Below are 20,328 nucleotides of genomic sequence, written 5' to 3' on the forward strand. Positions count from 1 at the left end.
TGTTAACTTCTCTTCCCTGATAACAGTCATTCGTTTTTTGCCTTAAAGGTTATTAATTACTGAGGCCTGTTCAAAGATAAGCATTATGGCCAGGCTTAGATCACAAAATGGCTTAGGCCAAAAATGGCCTCTCTTATGTCAAGAAAATCATGCCTGATACTGATACTCTTTCTCCAGGGACCCCCTACCCTACTTGGTTACAAAGTGGATACAATCTTATCTTTTTCTATATGGCTACCAAGTTACCTTAGCACCATTTATCTAAAAGCTAACCTTTGCCTCAGTGGTTTCAGATACCATCTTTGTTATATACTAAATTATACATATGTGCCTAATTCTTATCTTCCTATTCTATGTCACTGATCTAGTTGCCTATTCATGCACCAGTATCACACTGCTTTAATTATTGGGGCTTTAGAGCATGTTGTAATGCTCAATAAGCTTAGTCACTCATGTTTTTTCTCTTTCACTGTTTTCCCAGCTATTCTTGCATGTTTGTTCTTCCATACGAATGTTAGTATCAAGTTATATATAGTATCATGTTACTTTCATGTTGGTATTTTTACTGGGAGTGCACTGAATTTATAAATAATCTTACGGAGAACTGGTATCATTTAATGTTGAATTATTTAATCCAGTAATAGGGAATGCTGTCTTTCCATTTATTCATGTCTTCATTTCTTTCCAGTGTATTTAAAATTTTTATTCATATAGTTTTTGCACATTTCTTGTTTAATTTATTCTGAAACATCTTTATTACTATTGTAAATTAGTATTTTCCTATCATTATGTCCTCTGTTTGGTGTTTGTGTATATGAAGGCTACTGATTTTTATAACAGTAATTTTTGTATTATTCTTTACCCATTCAAATGCCTCTTCTTTTCTGATTGCATTGGTGAATAACCCTAGTATAATAGTGAACTAAAAGAGCCTCTTGATGGGGCTGAAAGAGGAGAGTGAAAAAGCTGGCTTGAAACTCAACATTCAAAAAACTAAGATCATGGCAGCCGGTCCCATCACTTCATGGCAAATAGATGGGGAAAAAGTGGAAACAGTGACAGGTTTTATTTTCTTGAGCTCCAAAATCACTGCAGATGGTGACTGTAGCCATGAAATTAAGACACTTGCTCCTTGAAAGGAAAGCTATGACAAACCTGACAGTGTATTACAAATCAGAGGCATCACTTTGCAGACAAAGGTCCATATAGTCAAAGCTGTGGTTTTTCCAGTAGTTATGCACAAATATGAGAGATGGACCATAAAGAAGGCTGAGTGCTGAAGAACTGATGCTTTCGAATTGTGGTACTGGAGAAGACTCTTAAAGAGTCCTTTGGACAGCAAGGAGATCAAACCAATCAACCCTAAAGGAAATCACCCCTGAATATATATTGGAAGTACTGATGCTGAAGCTAAAGCTCCAATACCCTTGCCACCTAATGTGAAGAGCCAACAAATTGGAAAAGACCCTGATGTCGGGAAAGATTGAAGACAAAAGAAGAGGGCGGCAGAGGATGAGATGGTTAGATAGCATCACTGACCCAGTGGAAATGAATTTGAGCAAACTTTGGGAGACAGTGAAAGACAGGGAAGGCTGGCATGTTGTAGTTCATGGGGTCACAAACAGTTAGACACGACTTAGTTACTGAACAACAGCAAATGGAAAAGAATAGCAGAGATAAGGGATATTCTTATTTTGTTCTTGACTTTGTGGAAATGCCTTTAGAGTTTCTACATTAAATAAGATTAGGCATCAGGGCTAAGTATATCTATATTATAGATATAGTATCAACTATATTGTAATTGTAGCACTATACTGATACTGTACTTATTGATAGGAGAAAGTATCCCTCAAATTTTGATTTCTTGGGATGCTTTTTATAATAAACGGATGTTGAATTTTGTCAAAGGGTTTCTCAACATCTATGGAGATAGCCATATAAATTCTCAGATGTATTAATATGATATATTAATATTCATATATTAATATGAAATAATCATGGATCTGAACAAATCTTCTGTTTCTAGAATAAATCACATTTGGTCATTATTTCCCTAATGTAGAGTTAGGTTTTGTTTACTAAAATCCTGTTTAGACTTTTTACATCAATAATCATGTATAATACTGGTCTGTATTTTTATTTGTAATGTCTTTATTTGGTTTAGGTGCTAGTGTTATATTTGCTTTATAAAAGAAATTGGGAATTTTCTCCTTCGATATCTGGAATAATTATAGAGCACTGGAATTATCTGGGCTTTGAAGGTTTGGTAGAATTTCCTGTGAAACTATTTTCAGACCTGGCCCTCTTTTGTATGGTAGTTCTTTAGTAATTTTCTCTATTTCTTCTATAGAAACTGGTGAGTTTAAACTTTCTTTCTCTAATGGGATCAATTTTGGCTATCTGTGTTTCCCTAGAAAATTTACATACATTCACTCTTTCATTCTTTTTCAGATACCTTTCTCATATAAGTTATCACAGAGTATTGAGTACAGTTTCCTGTGCTGTACAGTATGTTCTTGCTGGTTATCTATCTCATATATAGTAGCATGTGTATGTTAATCCCCAGCACATGATTTATCCCTTCTCCCTAAATTTCCCCTTTGGTAACCATGTTTGTTTTCAATATCTGTAAGTCTGTTTCACTTTTGCAAATTAGTTCATTTGTATCATTTTTTAAAAACTTACAAGATTCCACATATGAGTGATATCATATAGTTGTCTTTCTCTATCCGATTTACTTCACTCAGTACAATAATCTAGGTCTATCCATGTTGCTGCAAATGGCATAATTTCATTCATTTTTATGGATGTAATACTCCACTGTACATATGTACCACATGTTCTTTATCCATTCCTCTTATCAGTGGACATGTCTTGGCTATTATAGGTAGTGCTGCAAAAAACATTGAGGTGTACGTCTCCCTTTTTTCTTGATCAATTAACTAGCTGGTTCATGTATTTTTTGGAAACAAAATTTTATTATTAAAATTATTTATCATTTTAAAATTCACATGCTTATTAATTACTGCTTTTACCTTTATTATTTCATTTCTTGTTTCTTTACTTCACTTTGTTGTTCTTTTGCTAGGTATCAGAGTTTAGAATTTAATTCATGCATTTTTATTCTTTTATTATTATCGATAAAAAGAGTTCAGCTAATAAATTTTTCTTTGATAATTTTCCTTAAATGCATCCCAGATACTCTGACATGTAGTGTTTTCATTATTATATTTTTTAATTCTATAATATCAGTTTGTCCTTCCTTTTTCACTCAAAATTTGTTTAGCAGGTATAAAATTTTCAGATATAGACCTGCTGCTGCTGTTGTTAATAAATTCTAGTTTTTGAACTTCCCTGGTGGCTCAATGGTAAAGAATCCACCTGCTAATGTAGGAGACACAGGTTCGATCCCTGGTTTAGGAGGGTCCCATATGCTGCCAAGCAATTAAGCCTGTGCACAACTACTGAGCCTGTGCTCTAGAGCCCAGGAACTGCAGCTACTGAGCCCATGTGCTGTAACTACTGGATCCTGGGTGCCCTAGGGCTTGTGCTCTGCAACAAGAGAAGCCACCGCAATGAGCAGCCTGTACACCACAACTAGAAAAAAGCCAATATGCAGCAACAGAGACCCAGCACAGTCAATAAATAAATAACATTATAAAAAATTAAAAAGAAATAAAATTGAGTTTTATAGCATTTGATCAGTATGTTTATAATAATTCCACTTTATAGAAATTACTAACATTTTCTTTATGACCTAATAGGATCAATTTTTCTGACTGTACTGTGCACACATGACAAAAAATGCATATTTCTATCATTAGAATGTAGAATTCAATTTATATTCATAAGATACACCTTATTCATAAGATCTACACTGCTCACTATATTGCTTAGATCTTTTATTTCTTAGTCATATTCTTTCTACTAGATCTGTCTTGTGCCATTAGAGAAATGCAAGTTAATAACCACAAGTTAATACCACAATCACTGCACAGTGATCAGAATGGCTAAAATTAAAAAATAGGACAATACCAAATGCTGACAAGGATGCAGAGAAACTACAAGATACACTGCTGGTAGGAAGTTTAAGTGGTACGGACACTCTGAAAAATAGTTTCTTATAAAACTAAACATGTATTTGTCATACAACCTCCTCTTTTCATTACCTCAAGAATTCCAGAGGCTCAGAAATTCCATGGAAGAACTTCAGAGGTCCATGGAATCATCTGGGATAATATGCAAAATTTTATATCTCCCTACTTAAGTCTATTTTTCTTAAGAAATGGCACATAGCTTCTCAAAGATGTCTATGACTCCCTAAAAGATTAAGAATCACTATACTGACTCTGAGAAAAAGAAAACAAATCATGAACCCCAATATTTCTTAAAATAAATATGATTTATACTGTACAAGTTGATTTTTATAAATTCTATTTTCATTCTTACTGAAAATAAACCAATACCTTTCAGCTAACCATTTAGAAAACATTTTGTAACATTGCCGTTTTAACTCTACTTTTTCTCAATATGTGTATATACTTTAAATACCAAGAAATTATTATATTTAAATTTAAAATGTGTCTTACATTCTTTAGGCTGGACAGATGAATAACTCCCAAGATTTAATAACTGACTGGTAAATGTTGATTGCAGTACTGTCTCACCAATCCAATGATCCTCATGGATAGTGACATCTAGAAAGGGGGAAAAAAAGTTCTGATCACGCTAAAAATTCCCTCACACTGGGATTAATGTACTCATCATAGCAAAATACCATGCATGCCTCTCACATGCCAGGTAATTGAAGTCCAAATAGGGTAAATGATCTCCCTAAAGGCACAAAATGATAAAATAACAAATTTGATCTCTGAACCTAGGAATGTCTGTATGTAGGTAAAATAACAAAACTGCTTCTGTATATTCAAATAATATCAATATGGAAGCTCTGCTCCACAGAGAAAATTTTAATGGTTTTGCTCACTTAAGGCAAAGGTATAATGTATATTTCTGACAAATTAAAAGTAAATCATTTAGGGTCAGGAAGCAAAGCAGGGTTCCAAAGCAGTAGTTCCTAGAAGAGTAAAACATATTTGCTGCTGGTAAGTCGCTTCAGTCGGGTCTGACTCTGTGCGACCCCATAGATGGCAGCCCACCAGGCTCCCCCGTCCCTGGGATTCTTCAGGCAAGAACACTGGAGTGGGTTGCCATTTCCTTCTCCAGTGCATGAAAGGGAAAAGTGAAAGTGAAGTCGCTCAGTCATGTCTGACTCTTAGCGACCCCATGGACTGCAGCCTACCAGGCTCCTCCGTCCATGGGATTTTCCAGGCAAGAGTACTGGAGTGGGGTGCCATTGCCTTATAGTATGCCTTTATTTCCTCTGCTATAAGCCATATATAAATATAATGTAAGGCATTCTTAAAGAACTTTGATTAGTTTTCCCTAAACTGAATGATAATTATCTTCTATAGATGTTAAAAATGAAATACTTTGGATGTAAGGAACACTTCCCAGGAAAAAGAGAGCTGCATGATCTAAGATGGAAAGAGAAGAAACATTTAGTGGAACTAAACATACCAACTGGGAGAAACAATTCTAAGTAGAACAAAAATTAAGTTAAAGACACAGATCCATCCCAAGCAGGATATAATCAGCGTATAAAATGTTAGAGGTATAAAGATATACTAATGGCAGCAAAATAATCAAAGAAAAACAAGGATGCATAATTTCCAAGTAATTAGTTCCAAATTTATATCCCAGATCCTCTCCTCAGCTTCAAACCCATTTACCCATTTATCCACAACTGCCTAATTGACATTCCTGACTGGATATTCTATTAGCTCCCCAAACTCAGCCTTGCTCAAATCTGCTTTTCTTCTTGTATGCCCCATCTCATTTGTTGGCACTACGCTGCTAGCCAGGTCAATTAAAACATGACATCATCCTGAACTTCTGCCTCTCCTTTCCCATCTTTGTCTCCAACCCAACTGTTGACTCCACTTCTTGAATCTGCCCGCAGCCCTTTCCCGGCTACTGTTTTGCATCAAACACTCTTCTCTCTCCAAGCAGGTCCCCTTCCTATCTCCAATTCATGTCCCATGATGCTAATGAATGATTTATCCAGAACATTAATGTGATCTACTGACTTGATTAAAAAAACTCTCAGTGGCTTCCCACGGCCTGGCTAGGAACAACCAGTACAGCATTCAAGGCTTTTCAAGATCTGACATTCAGGATGCCTGCTCTTCAGAAAGGAACAAATAAGAAATTTCAAGGAGAACGTTCAGAAAACCATTTTGTAAAACCTACGTTCAGACTGGTAAAATGTTAATCACTGGTAACAGGATGGAGAGGAGTTAAGAATTCAGCCCTTGCCCTGCCTTTCTTGGTCCATTCACTGATACAGTTTTCTATTTGTTCTTTATATACTGGTTTCCCAGTTAAGTCCCAGGTCGTCTTCTCTTTTAATTCTAGTCACTAGTCTCCTTAGAGACTATATAGACCATATTTAGAGCATCTTTTCACTCTATTGCTAAAGTATAGTAGAAAAATATCCATTACTGAATGGAATGTGATCTGGAGTCCATCTGTTACACAGAATTGTTCAGTTTTGGGTGGATATCAGCAGGTAGTATGAGATATCCAACACAGAGATTTAATCATCTGCAATTGGATGCTATTAATTAAAGTGGGATTTCACTCATAAATTTCTCTGTAAATGTGATCTCACTACCTAACTAAGAAAACAGAAAAGTACAAATTTCTCTTTCCACAAAGTTTTCATCTATTCCACACAAATAAAAAAAACTAGATATCTGTAAACTACTTTTTTTAACTAAGGAAATAAAGTAAAACAGAAACAAACAAACAAACAAAAACCCATTTTAAAAAAACTGGTGCCCATAGAAATAATCTAAATATTCTATAATACGAAAATGGTTAAGTAAACTTTGGTAAAGTCACTTCACAGAATGTTACCTACTTGTTAACAACTGTATGGACACTAGGAAAAAAGAGAGGTAGTTGGGTTGAGTTTCTATCTGCTAGGAAAAGGCCTCCTGGGAGGCTCATACAGTGACAGCAATGCCTTGATAAAGTAATCATGGTCCAGGGTCTAACCTACTCTTTACAGTCTTGGGAACCTCATTTTTTTTCAGCACTCCAAAAATAGATTTCAGCTCTGTAACATAAGCTTGTATTCAAATCAGTTAATTAGACAAACAAACAAACAAAAAAAGAACACAACCTTTTTGTTTAAATATACAAAATTGCCAAAGAAACACTTGCAGCCTGCTCTCACCTTGTAGGTAGTTTTACATCTTGGAAGCCACTCGTCATAAGCAAAGGGCTGCTCGGCAAGCACTGAATCAGAAAAGAGCAAGTTGGATGACTTGAGCTTCCAACAAAGAAGATACCGCCAGTGGGATGAGACTACGCAAAGCTGATAAAAACCTGTGTTCAACTCTTCAGTAGGGACTGTACCTGATAATGTTACACAAATACCAAAGTATATTAGCTAAGGTTCTCACTCCCTCAGCAAACCATCTAGTAGGAATTACCAATCATTTCCTTGATATTTTCTCTTTCTAAGCTTTTAAAGCTGACCCACACCTCTTCTCTATCACATTCTTTCTTTACATATGTTATAAAGCTTAATCACCTTTGTGCTGGTGTGGGACTCATTCTTAAGATGACTGGTATCTCTGCCCTAATACACTATGTGTTTATTTTTAAATCAATATAGGACATATAACAAACAGTTAGGTTTTGTTTTTCAGGTGAAAAAGCAGGATACAAATAATTTTTCATGATTACAACTATATATTAAGAGTAGGGATTCTTGAGTCTGGGTGAAGCCCTGCTTTGCCACCTCCTAGCTGGCTGACAGTGGGTAAGTTACTTCACTTCCCTGGGTCTATATTTTCAACCTGAAAAATGGGGAAGATAATCAGTGTTCTCCTCATACAATTGTTATATAATGGGTTGAAAGATATGTAACATCTAAAACAGGCACTAAGTTCCCAATGAATGTCCGTTATCATCCATATGCAGACATGATTGAGGAGCACAGGCAAGATAACTGGAAGGCAATACTCCAACACTCCACTGGCAGTTATATGAGGTTGGTATAATACCAGGAGTTTCTCCTTTCCATATTTCCAAATGTGATCAGTAGTGACCCCTGGATAACATGGGGTTAATCTGTCTATTACTTTAGTCAGCCCTCTGAATCTCTTGCTCTTCTACATCCGATGGATTCAACCAACCAGGAATGGTGGAGTATTGTAGTGTTCACTACTGAAAAACATCCACATTAAAAGGGGCCCGTGCAGTTCAAGGGTCTTTGGTAATTTTAATAATTTAAAAATGCAATAGAAATTCCATGTTCCCTCAGTAAGAATACAGTGTGCACAGCTTTACTAGGGATGGAATAGTAGAAATGTCCTGTTAACACAGCTAAAGGAAAGGGTTACAAATAAGACATACATAAATAAAATCGTAAGAAAACAAAGAAAGAGCCTGATGAGACACAACATGAATACTAGCATAGTGAATGAAAGGAGGAGAAACCAGAGAAGACTTCTCAAAGTGAAGGAGGGACAGGAGGGACAGTGGGAAGGAGGGACAGAACAAAGAAGGACAGATAAACACCCGGAAATGGCAATGCAGGGATGAGGAGACCAACACAGATGCCATAAGGGACTCAATCATGCTGGAACCCTAAGTAGCAAATAGTAAGGAACGAATCCTTAAAGGCTTAAAGTGGAAGGGGGAGAAAGACAACAGCTTTGTAAAATAAAAAGATATTTACCATGATGACCTTACCTGTGAGTAAAATTATATCTCCAAGAAACACAGTAAGTGCCCAGAATGCTGCAGTCCTCCACAAAAACACCTTCTTCTTAATTTCTGATTGGTCAGTTACCACAATTGTTGCTAAAGGCACTTTAGAGCCAGAATTTGGTCCAGATTTTATATTTATTTCTTTCATGTGACATGGAGATAACACCATGACTAAGCAATTGTATTTCTGACGTTCAGAATCACAGTTTTTTATTAATGAGGTTTTTTTAATGCCCTTAAATCCAGACATGTTCCTCTGGTCCACTGTTACAGTATGATCTCTCTCATTAGAAAACAACTTAATTTTCTTAGCTACATGGGGGACTTCAGATGGAGCCTGAGGATGGCCTGATTTATCTTCAGAGGTCCAACTTCTCTTACCAGAACTTTTGTGGAAGGTACTTAGTTGAGAACACAGTATTCCTGAGTTACATGACTCAATGCATATCTCATTTGGTTGAAATTTATCATCAAAATTGAAAAGTTCTTGAGATCCTATGTTTTCTTCAAGGTCTTTATCAGTGTTTAAGAGAGTGTGGCTTTTTGTTTCAGGACAAACAGGACTAAAAAGTTCAAGGGAACAGGCTTGGTTCTGTCCATCCTCATATCTTTCTGCAGAATCATCTTTGGACTGAATCAAATTATCCTCAGTTATTCTGATTTCCCCATAACTTGCCTCTGGTTCAATCTCCATGTTTATGGTCCCTTTATTTATAGAATTCTGCCCTTTATATTTCCTTTGAGCTAAAAAAGCAACCTGGCTGGAGGTCATTATACTAAGAAATTCAGTATCAGTGGATATTTTAAGACCTGACACCTTCCCAACTGCTCCTTCAGGCCTTGGTTTGTCTACTGTGTTAGAGGGAAAGAACTCCAGACACTGGTTCTGTATTTCATGATGCTCTGTTGGTACACAGTTTATTTTGATAGCTTCTGGTGTGTTAGTCTGTTCAGTACCACAGACCACATCCAATATAGCTGCACACTTATGATCTAAATGAAAGGAATTTTTTGGAATGTTCTGACCACATATGTTTGATTGATCATGCTGTTCTTCTGTGGTTTTCTTAAGTTCACTGGAAAGCTTTTGATACTTGTCTTCTTCAGTAAAATGCTGAATTCCTCCCTTAAATCCACATACTTGCTCACTGGAGTTGGTTCTATCACTCATTCCCAAGAGGTAACTCTTCTGGGACTTTACAGCTTGTGTTTCAGAAATGCAATGTGTGGTGTCATCTTTCATGTGAACAGATCTGTTCATAGAGTTTGCTGGAAAATGACCATGAGGAAGACCTGGAAGGCCCAGAGGTTCCAGGGCCTGACAGTCCTTGAGATTTTTGTGCCTGCATTTTTTATCCTTCAGGTATAAGGAATGGTGATTGTACAATACTTGAATTTCTTTCCAGGTCTCAGCAGTGGACGCTAAAGAAGTTGGTTCCTGTGAGACTGTCATTTCCAGTGGACTCACTGGAGCACCCCAAAAAATGTGAACTTGAGATCCTCTACTCATAGTTTCTGAAAAAAAAAAAAAGAAAAAGAAAAATCTAAAATAAGCATTTGTCAGAAATTTTTATATATTGAAATTAACTTATAATAGCCCCAAACTACTCTCTAGTTATGGTCTGCAGGCTTCTCATTGTGGTGGTTTCTCTTGTTTCGGAGCATGGGCTCAGAAGTTGTGGGACACAGGTTTAGTTGCTCTGTGGCACATGGGATCTTCCTGGATCAGGGATTGAACCTGTGTCTCCTGCGTTGGCAGGCTGATTCCTCACTATTGAGCCAGCAGGGAAGCCCTGCTTCTGTATTTCTAATCTTCTCTAAAATGCAAAGAGATTAAGAAGAGCCATTTTGTAATATACAGACAAAATAAACTCATTATAAGTTAAATATTTTTTCATTAACTGTGGGCACCTGATATAAGTAAATCTAAGTAAGCATCATATTTGGTGAGATAAAAATAGAGAATCATACCACTACTGACTTGATAGTAACTGACTTTCCAAAAGTATCTATTAAATAGATCTATTCCTAGAATTTGCTGATAAATATTTCACTTTTTCTTTTTTTTCTTTTTTTTTAAATTTATTTATTTTAGTTGGGGGCTAATTACTTTACAATATTGTAGTGGTTTTTGCCATACATTGACATGAATCAGCCATGGGTTTATACAGAGTGAAGTAAGCCAGAAAGAAAAACACCAATGATAAATATTTTATAGTGCTATAGGGACAAAAAGACAGATAAGGTCCTTGGCCTAAGGGAACTGTCAGTCTGGTTTTAAAAAAACAAAAAGGAGAAAAAAACAGTGAATGTAAACTAGCAGTTTAAAAATAATGTAATACATACTGTAAGCTAGAAATAGGAAACAATAGTCCAATGGGGAACAATACTCCTATGGAAGGCAAGTACTATGGCTGTAAGCATAAGCAGCTGTAAAAGGCAGGGTTATGAAAGACTGTGGTATAACTGAGGACTTCCGATCAGAGTACAGGGTTCTTTGTAAAAAGGTAGGAAAGGAAAGGGAAAGGGAAGTCGCTCAGTCGTGTCCGACTCTTTGTGACCCCGTGGACTGTAGCCTACCAGGCTCCTCCGTCCATGGGATTCTCCAGGCAAGAATACTGGAGTGGTTTGCCATTTCCTTCTCCAGGGGATCTTCCCGACCCAGGGATCGAACCCAGGTCTCCCGCATTGGAAGCAGACACTTTAACCTCTGAGCCACCAGGGAAGTCCAGTAAAAAGGTAAGAAGCTTTCAAATCATGAAAAGACTATATGGAAGTATGGCAGTACACAGGAAATCACAGCTACAGTCCCCAGTCACTCTCATCATTCCTTGATTTGCTCATGGTCACCTCTTCCTAATCTAATAACCTATCTGATTATAATTCTTGTGATTTCACTATCAGTGTGGGTGTTCCTGCTAATACCCTGGCCTCTTGGTTCCTTGTCCTCTTCTCCTCTACTGATTTTATTCTCAACCCTACCTCAGTTATGCATTCTCAGAATCATATGCCCTACCATTAACAATAACTATACATTTCCTTAAAAGCGCCACAGTGGCTCAGACCGTAAAGCGTCTACCTGCAATGCAGGAGACCCGGGTTCGATCCCTGGGTTGGAAAGATCCCCTAGAGAAGGAAATGGCAATCCACTCCAGTACTCTTGCCTGGAAAATCCCATGGATGGAGGAGCCTGGTAGGCTACAGTCCATGGGGTCGCAAAAAGTTGGACACGACTAAGCGACCTCACTATACATTTCCTTAATTTCAATTTAAGCTTTCAACTCGCTGACTACTTCCTCCTATCTTTGACTTACCCCCTCTGAATGGACAACTACAACAACTCTTGGACCACGTGGGATCTATGTTGAATACAACTCATTTTTATAGCCTCATTCTCCACTTCCCTCCTTAAAATGCTTAGATTCCAGGGTCATTATAATCACCCCCTACCATACTTCTGTAATTCTGCTACTCTCCTCTCCTGCTAAACTCAAACCCTGGCTCAATCACACCTACTCTACAACTGTACCCAAAGAAAACTAGTCTCACTTTAAGATCATTACTCCTAACCTCAAGGTGGTACCCAGAAATCTTATCTTTCCCTGTCCATTCATTTTCCAAGATAACTCTTTTATACTCTTTAAAGCTCAGCATCTCCTCCCCCGTCCTCAAGTGCAGCTGATGGTCATTGACAAGTTGTCAGCAACATACCTACTGACCTCTATCGTACCCATATACTTTGCCCACTTTATTACTATGAATAAACTGTTTGTGCTTCTAAGGCCATCTCTTCCTCACTTAGACATTAGATCTTATAACCTCTTTCCTACCCAGGCTTCAGCAATTCTCCATTTCTCTCCTACATCTTGATTTTTCTTTCTTTACTGGAGCATCTCTATCAACATGCAAATATGTTGTGACTATTCCTTATGCTGTTAATCCTCAGCTCCTCTACTCCTCCAATTATTGTACCGCTTTTCTACTCCCCTCTACAGCAAAATTCCTTCAAAGAACTGTCTATATTCCCTCTTACCCCATTCTCTCTTAAACCCACTCCTATCAAGCATTGGTCCAAAACACTCCACTGAAACAGCATATTTCAAGGTCTCCAATAACCTCCATATTGGAATCAGTCACTCCCCATTTTCAACTTAGACTGTCAGCACTGATCACCCCCTTTCTTCTTTTTATCTGGCCTTAGGAATACCACATGCTCTTGATTCTCATCCCACCTCACATTACCTCACCATACACTCCTTCTAAGTCTCCTTCACTACTTTCTCCTCATCTCCTCAACTTCTTGCTCAAGGGCCCAGTACTTGGATCTCTCTCTGGACTCACTCCCTAGGTAATTTTCCTTCAGTCTCAGGATCTGAATACCTTCTAATGACTAACAGATGTATATCTCCATCACTAATAACTACCAGATGTATATCTGATATAATGACTAATGACTACCAGATGTGTATCTCCATCACTAATGACTAATGACACCAGATGTTTATCTCCATCACAGTCTCTCTTCTGAATTCCTGACTCCTTATCCAACATTCTTATCAACATTCTACTTGAGATACAAGCACTGGGCCCTTGAGAAAAAGTTGAGGAGATGAGGAAAAGCTAGCGAAGGAGACTGAGAAGGAGCGTATGGTGAGGTAGTGTGAGGTGGGATGAGAATCAGGAGGATGTGGTATCCCTAATAGGCACCTATGCAGAAAAGAGTTAATACACCAAGCCTGCTACCATCCTTAAAAAGCCCTGCTTGTAATGTGGGCCCTTGGCAGGCATTTGTGCATTTTGATTTCAAGAGGGTTCCCACTATTCCTTGACAAGAATGGCTCACTGGGCCTAAACTATCTAATAAACACTTTCTTTCCTTCTGAGACTGGAATTTTGGTATGTGATAAGCAGAGGGTGGCTGCAACACCAAGTCTCCTTAGAGAAACGGCTGATTCTAGATTTCGGGCAGGAAATATACAAGATGAACCTGAAACATCTCATTACACAAGAGAACAATTGAAGATTAGCAGGACTCCATCAAAAGAACTGAGGAGCCAATTTAAAGAGGCTCCCATTGCCAAAACTGGGCAATCTGAGCATCAGTCAGAATGACCACCAGGACGGATTGGAACAAATCTGACATGCTTAAGTCCATGAACTCATAAAAATAACTAGAACAAACTCATTCAGTGATCACCTTCAGAGGATACCGTGACTGTTTGAAAAGTTGGTGAATAAAAGGAAAACATTTTACCCTGTTTTTCTTTACTAAGAGAATCTCAAGATGGCCAAATATATGATGAGAGGAAATCTCTCTTTACAGTGATCTTCTGCTAATAAACAACAACCAAAAGAATGATAGACTAGCACCATTTCACAACTCCTAATGAGTTAGTGGATTTTCTAGGCAATAGCCATTAATGGCTACTAAAATCACCAGGCAGATGTTGTGAGGGACAGTGGAGGGAATCTGTAGATTGAAACCAATTACAAAGTGTGGATCTTATTTAGATTTTGATCTGAAGACACAAGTGTAAAAATATAAGGCAACTGGAAAAACTGAAACTTTGGTATTTTATAACATTAAGGGGTTACTGGGTTTTTTTAGTGGGATCATATTATTGAGGCTATATATGAAAGGCTATGTGCCGGAGATGCAAAATGAGTGTTTGCGTGTAAAATGGTGTGACATTTCTTAATTTCTTTAGAACACTAGGAGGGGAGAGGGGACGAGGTTACAGATTAAACAAGATGGGCCATATGTCCAGGCAGGTTGATGGAATACTTCTCTGATCACTCTACTTTTGTACATCTTTTAAATATCCTATAATACAAGCCTTCTTTTTGTTGCTGTTTTTAAGAAATATTTTTTCAAACCTAGAAAAGATTTAAGCAGTCTAATAATAACCAAGGTTGGGGAACTCTTACACAGCTCTGACAAACAATCTGGTAAAGGTGAGGATGCTTATACCATTCAACCAAATAATTCCACTTCCAATTTTCTGCTCTGGAGAACTCTTGCACATATCTACACAAGAATATGTGTGCAAGAATGATCACGGGGGACTTTATAAAAAAAAAATTAAGAACGTAAAAACCCATGAAGAGGAGATAAGTCATGGGATATTCAGAGAATGACTACTATATGGCAGAAAAATAAATGAACACAAGTTACATATCAACATGGATACATCTTACAAACATAATTTTAAATGAAAGAAGGAATCTGAAGAATAGACAACTTATGATATCAACATGTTGAGTTTTAAAATATGTCTGAGATTAAAACACAAAATCCAGGATTGTGGTTACCTTCAGGAAAGAGGAATGGGGATGTGATACGTAAAGTACACATAAAGGGCATCAACTGTACTAACTGTGCTGATTGTCTTAACTGGGTAAATATATTTCTTATATTGTTCAGAAATATTTTATAACATTTAAGAAAAACCCTAGAAAGAAAGACTGAGAAGCAAGATTAAAGATGATTTTTCAAAGACTTCTATATTTTAAAAGATTTATTGTGATGAATGATGAATGGTTATTATTTTTATAACAAATCTTTTTGTTTGGTAATTCACGCTTTTCTTTCACAATCTTCAAACCGGACATGATGTTCCAATACAACAATGGACCTAAATCTAATATTGCTGAATAAGCATTGACAACAAAGATGGCAACTTTTAACTTATTATCAGTTAAAACAAAGATATATTGCTGTTTTCAAACAGTCTTATAATAGTGAATTATTACTAAGGAAACAAAATTATAGTAAGTTTAGGTGTGTTGACCATAACAAAACAAAGAGGGCTAAGTATCATTAAGTACTATAACCACGTATACCGACCTCATCTAATTCTCAGAGAAAAAATAATCTGCAGAAAAAATAATTGATATATTAGATCTAATTGATGGTTTACTATTTATATATTGGGCTTCCCTGGTGGTTCAGACAGTAAAGAACCTGCTGTAATGTGGGAGACCTGGGTTTGATCCTTGGGATGGGAGGACCCCCTCGATAAGGAAATGGCAATCCACTTCTATATTCTTGTCCAGAAAATCCCATGGACAGAGGAGACTGGCAGGCTACAGGTCCCAAACAGTCAAACATGACTGAGTGACTAACACTACACTTTTTTAAAATTTATATATCATTACTAAATTGGTCACTAGAGGGCTCCAAATAGCACAGCAAAAAACACTCTCAAAAGATAACTGACATCAAAACCAAGTGGAAGAGGGAGGAATATATTATCCAGGAAAGTAGGTAGAAATACTTCAATTCAGTTTACTTCAGTCGCTCAGTCATGTCCGACTCTTTGCGACCCCATGGACTGCAGCACGCCAGGCCTCCCTGTCCATCACCAACTCCCGGAGTTTACTCAAATTCACGTCCATTGAGTCAGTGATGCCATCCAACCATCTTATCCTCTGTTGTCCCCTTCTCCTCCCACCTTCAATCTTTCCCAGCATCAGGGTCTTTCCAAATGAGTCATCTATTCGCATTAGGTGGCCAAAGTATTGGAGTTTCAGCTTCAGCAGCAGTCCTTCCAATGAATATTCAGGACTGATTTCCTTTAGGATGGACTGGTTGGATCTCCTTGCAGTCCAAGGGACTCTCAAGAGTCTTCTCCAACACCACATTCAAAAGCATCCATTCTTTGGCACTCAGTTTTCTTTATAGTCCAACTCTCACATCCATACATGACTACTGGAAAAATCATAGCTTTGACTAGACATACCTTTGTTGGCAAAATAACATCGCTGCTTTTTAATATGCTGTCCAGGTTGGTCATAACTTTTCTTCCAAGGAGCAAGCATCTTTTAATTTCATGGCTGCAGTCACCATCTGCAGTGATTTTAGAGCCCCCCAAAATAAAGTCTCTCACTGTTTCCATTGTTTCCCCATCTATTTGCCAAGAAGTGACGGGACCAGATGCCATGATCTTAGTTTTCTGAATGTTGAGCTTTAAGCCAACTTTTTCACTCTCCTTTTTCACTTTCATCAAGATGCTCTTTAGTTCTTCGCTTTCTGCCGTAATGGTGGTATCACCTGCATATCTGAGGTTATTGATATTTCTCCTGGCAATCTTAATTCCAGCTTGTGCTTCATCCAGCCCAGCATTTCTCATGATGTACTCTGCGTGTAAATTAAATAAGCAGGGTGACAATATACAGCCTTGAGGTACTCCTTTCCCGATTTGGAACCAGTCTGTTGTTCCATGTCTAGTTCTAACTGTTGCTTTTTGACCTGCATACAGATTTCTCAGAAGGCAGGTCAGGTGGTCTGGTATTCCCATCTCTTTCAGAATTTTCCACAGTTTGTTGTCATCCACACAGTCAAAGGCTTTAGCATAGTCAATAAAGCAGAAGTAGATGTTTTTCTGGAACTCTCTTGCTTTTTCGATGATCAGTGGATGTTCGCAATCTGACCTCTGGTTCCTCTCCCTTTTCTAAATCCAGTTTAAACATCTGGAAGTTCACGGTTCATGTACTATTGAAGCCTGGTTTGGAGAATTTTGACAATTACTTTGCTAGTGTGTGAGATGAGTGCAATTGTGTGGTAGTTTGAGCATTCTTTGGCATTGCCTTTCTTTGGGATTGGAATGAAAACTGACCTTTTCCAGTCCTGTGGCCACTGCTGAGTTTTCCAAATTTGCTGATAAATTGAGTGCAGCACTTCCACAGCATCATCTTTTAGGATTAGAAATAGCTCAACTGGAATTCCATCACCTCCACTAGCTTTGTCCGTAGTGATGCTTCCTAAGGCCCGCTTGACTTCGCATTCCAGGATGTCTGGCTCTAGGTGAGTGATCATACCATTGTGATTATCTGGGTCATGAAGATCTTTTTTGTATAATTCTGTGTAGAAACACTTAGATATCTTCAAATCAAATACATAAAATTACTATGCTAACGAACTTCCCTCTCTTGAATCTTTGGGTTTGTCTCCAACAGTTTCTTCCCTTTAGCTTCAACTAATTATATCTATGGCTGATTCATGTTGAGGTTTGACAGAAAACAACAAAATTCTGTAAAGCAATTATCCTTCAATTAAGAATAAATAAATTAAAAAAAACAAAATAAAAAAACAAGCTTCCATATTATTTCTTTGTTCCCACTTCCCATTTATTCTTCAATCCACTTAAATATGGCTCTTACTTCAATCATTTTGTGTAACACTTTTTACTATGGAAACCAATGACCCCTAATGGCCAAATCCAAAGATCAGTTTTTAACCCTCATCTTACTGCCATTTGAAATTGGTTATCAATTCCTCTTTCCTAAAACATTCTATTTTTTTTACTCTGTGAGATCATCAAATTAGAATACTTTTCTGCTTAAAAAAAAAAAAAGAAAACTATTGATTTATTCATTTATTCACTTAACAAATAGGAGTATGTGTCAGGCATCATGCTAAGTACTGGGAATTCAACAACAACAAAGAGCTGTAAGGAGCTTATATTTTAATGAGAGAGCTAAATTGACAATTGTAAAATTGAGATACTGAACTATCACAGAAATACATGCAGGGTGTCCCTAAGAGGGAGAAGCCTGGGGCAACTCAACCAAAGTAGGACTGTCCATTACCTGCATTTTTCATAGACTCACTGGACTATGGTTAGTGACAAAATTTTGAAACCAAATTTAAATAATATTCATTAAAAAAGTAGTACAATATAGTCCCAAGACATCCCTTCTCCCCACCCCAAGACAGGAGCCAGTAAAGCAGCCTTAGCTGTGTTATTCAAGGGACAGACATGCTATATATAATCTCCCAAATGTTTAAAGGGTGTAAGGCACTCACTGCTTCTAGGTCCTCACTTAACATTTTCTCCTAAATGTCCTGCAATCTGACTTCTATTTCCTATCTCTGTTAAGACAACAGTGAAGTACAAATTGTCAATTAAGTATTCACAGTACTTCACCACTCCAATTGTGAAAGTCTTTCCTTAATTTCTAGAACACTACTCTTTCCTAAATAATTCCTCTATCTCTTTGATTTTTCTTTCTCTCTCTTTTTCCTTGGGCCATCTCATCTTTTCATTCCCTACAACACTACAGAATTCCAGCCAACTGCATTCATTTTACTACTAAATCTCCAATCATGCTTTACCCGTCTATATTGAACCAACCATTCTCCCTAACATCAGACTTATATTTCAAGTATCATGATATCTGACACAACCATAGTAGATTAAAAAAAAAAAAAGCAATGTTCTTATGGAGGTTTCTCAGAAACCTAAAAAGAGAACAACCACATGACCCAGCAGTTCCACTCCTGGCTGCTGCTGCTGCTAAGTCGCTTCAGTCGTGTCCGACTCTGTGCAACCCCATAGACGGCAGCCCACCAAGGTCCCTCATCCTCGGGATTCTCCAGGCAAGAACACTGGAGTGGATTGCCATTTCCTTCTCCAATGCATGAAAGTGAAAAGTGAAGTCGCTCAGTCGTGTCTGACTCTTTTCGACCCCATGGACTGCAGCCTACAAGGCTCCTCCATCCATGGGATTTTCCAGGCAAGAGTACTGGAGTGGGTTGCCATCGCCTTCTCCATCCACTCCTGGATATATACCTAAAAAACATAAAAATAATTCAAAAAGATACTTGCACCCCAATGCTCAAAGCAGCATTATTTACTATAGCCAAGATATGGAAGCAACCTTAGTGTCCATCAACACATGAATGTATAAAGAAGATATGGTATATATTATATACACAATAGGATACTACTCAGCCATTTTTAAAAAGTTTGCTATTTGAAACAATATGATGGACCTGGAGGATATTACGCTAAGTGAAGTCAGAGAAAGACAAATATTATTTGATGTAACTTATATGGGAATCTAAAAACTAAACATACTAATGAATGTAACAAAAAAGAAACAGACTCAACAGATACAGAGAACAAACTAGTGGTTACCTGTAGCGAGTGGGAAGGGAGAGGGCAAGATAACAGTATAAAATAAAATAAATAAGCTACAAGGATATAACACAGGGAATACAGCCAGTATTTTTTAATGACTATAAATGGAATATAATCTTTAAAAATTATGAATTGCTATGTTCTACACATGAAACAAATAGATTGTACATCAACTATACTTCCATTTAAAAAAAGAAAGCAATGTTCTATTTAGTCTCTTTCTTGAAAGGAAAATCTTACTAAATGACTCTGTATCCAGACTGGATTACACAGTCCATGGATTCAAGTTTGGTAGGGTTGAAGGTTATGAGCCCAGAGGCTGCAGATTCCCAGATTCCGAGCCCTTCTTGCCCTCTAGGCAGGGGAAGTCACTGAGGCACACAGCGGTGACACAAAGCAGTCTTGAGAGTTCAGACAAGACCTCTCGGTACAAAACAGGTCCAAAACAGATGAAAACTCTATAAAACACAAGGTTATTTGTACATAACAATTATTTAGTATGTCTTCGCTTGTTTGTCTAAATATATGTATGTGTGGGACCCCTACTTCCCCCATCAAA

General features: G+C 37.5%; 1 protein-coding gene across 30 annotated transcripts in view; it reads right to left on the reverse strand.

Moving 5' to 3' along the window:
* Positions 1 to 20,328, reverse strand: part of SHLD2 (shieldin complex subunit 2) — a 114,160-nt gene that overhangs the window by 37,211 nt on the left and 56,621 nt on the right. For 21 of the 30 annotated variants that reach the window (XM_081562680.1, XM_081562699.1, XM_081562752.1 and 18 more), the window contains 2 exons: positions 8,827 to 10,359; positions 4,590 to 4,697 (listed from right to left, as the gene is read on the reverse strand). In XM_081562680.1, the coding sequence (XP_081418806.1) occupies positions 4,590 to 4,697; positions 8,827 to 10,354 (1,636 nt within the window). In that variant the 5' untranslated portion in view covers positions 10,355 to 10,359. Of the gene's footprint in view, positions 1 to 4,589; positions 4,698 to 8,826; positions 10,360 to 16,586; positions 19,419 to 20,009; positions 20,228 to 20,328 lie in introns of all 30 variants that reach the window. The other 9 variants (XM_081562690.1, XM_081562725.1, XM_081562652.1 and 6 more) reach the window with 4 other exon arrangements.

This window comes from Giraffa tippelskirchi, chromosome 2 (genome assembly GCF_054371585.1).
Source record: "Giraffa tippelskirchi isolate mGirTip1 chromosome 2, T2T-mGirTip1v1.2.pri, whole genome shotgun sequence".
In the NCBI taxonomy this organism is placed as follows: domain Eukaryota; kingdom Metazoa; phylum Chordata; class Mammalia; order Artiodactyla; family Giraffidae; genus Giraffa; species Giraffa tippelskirchi.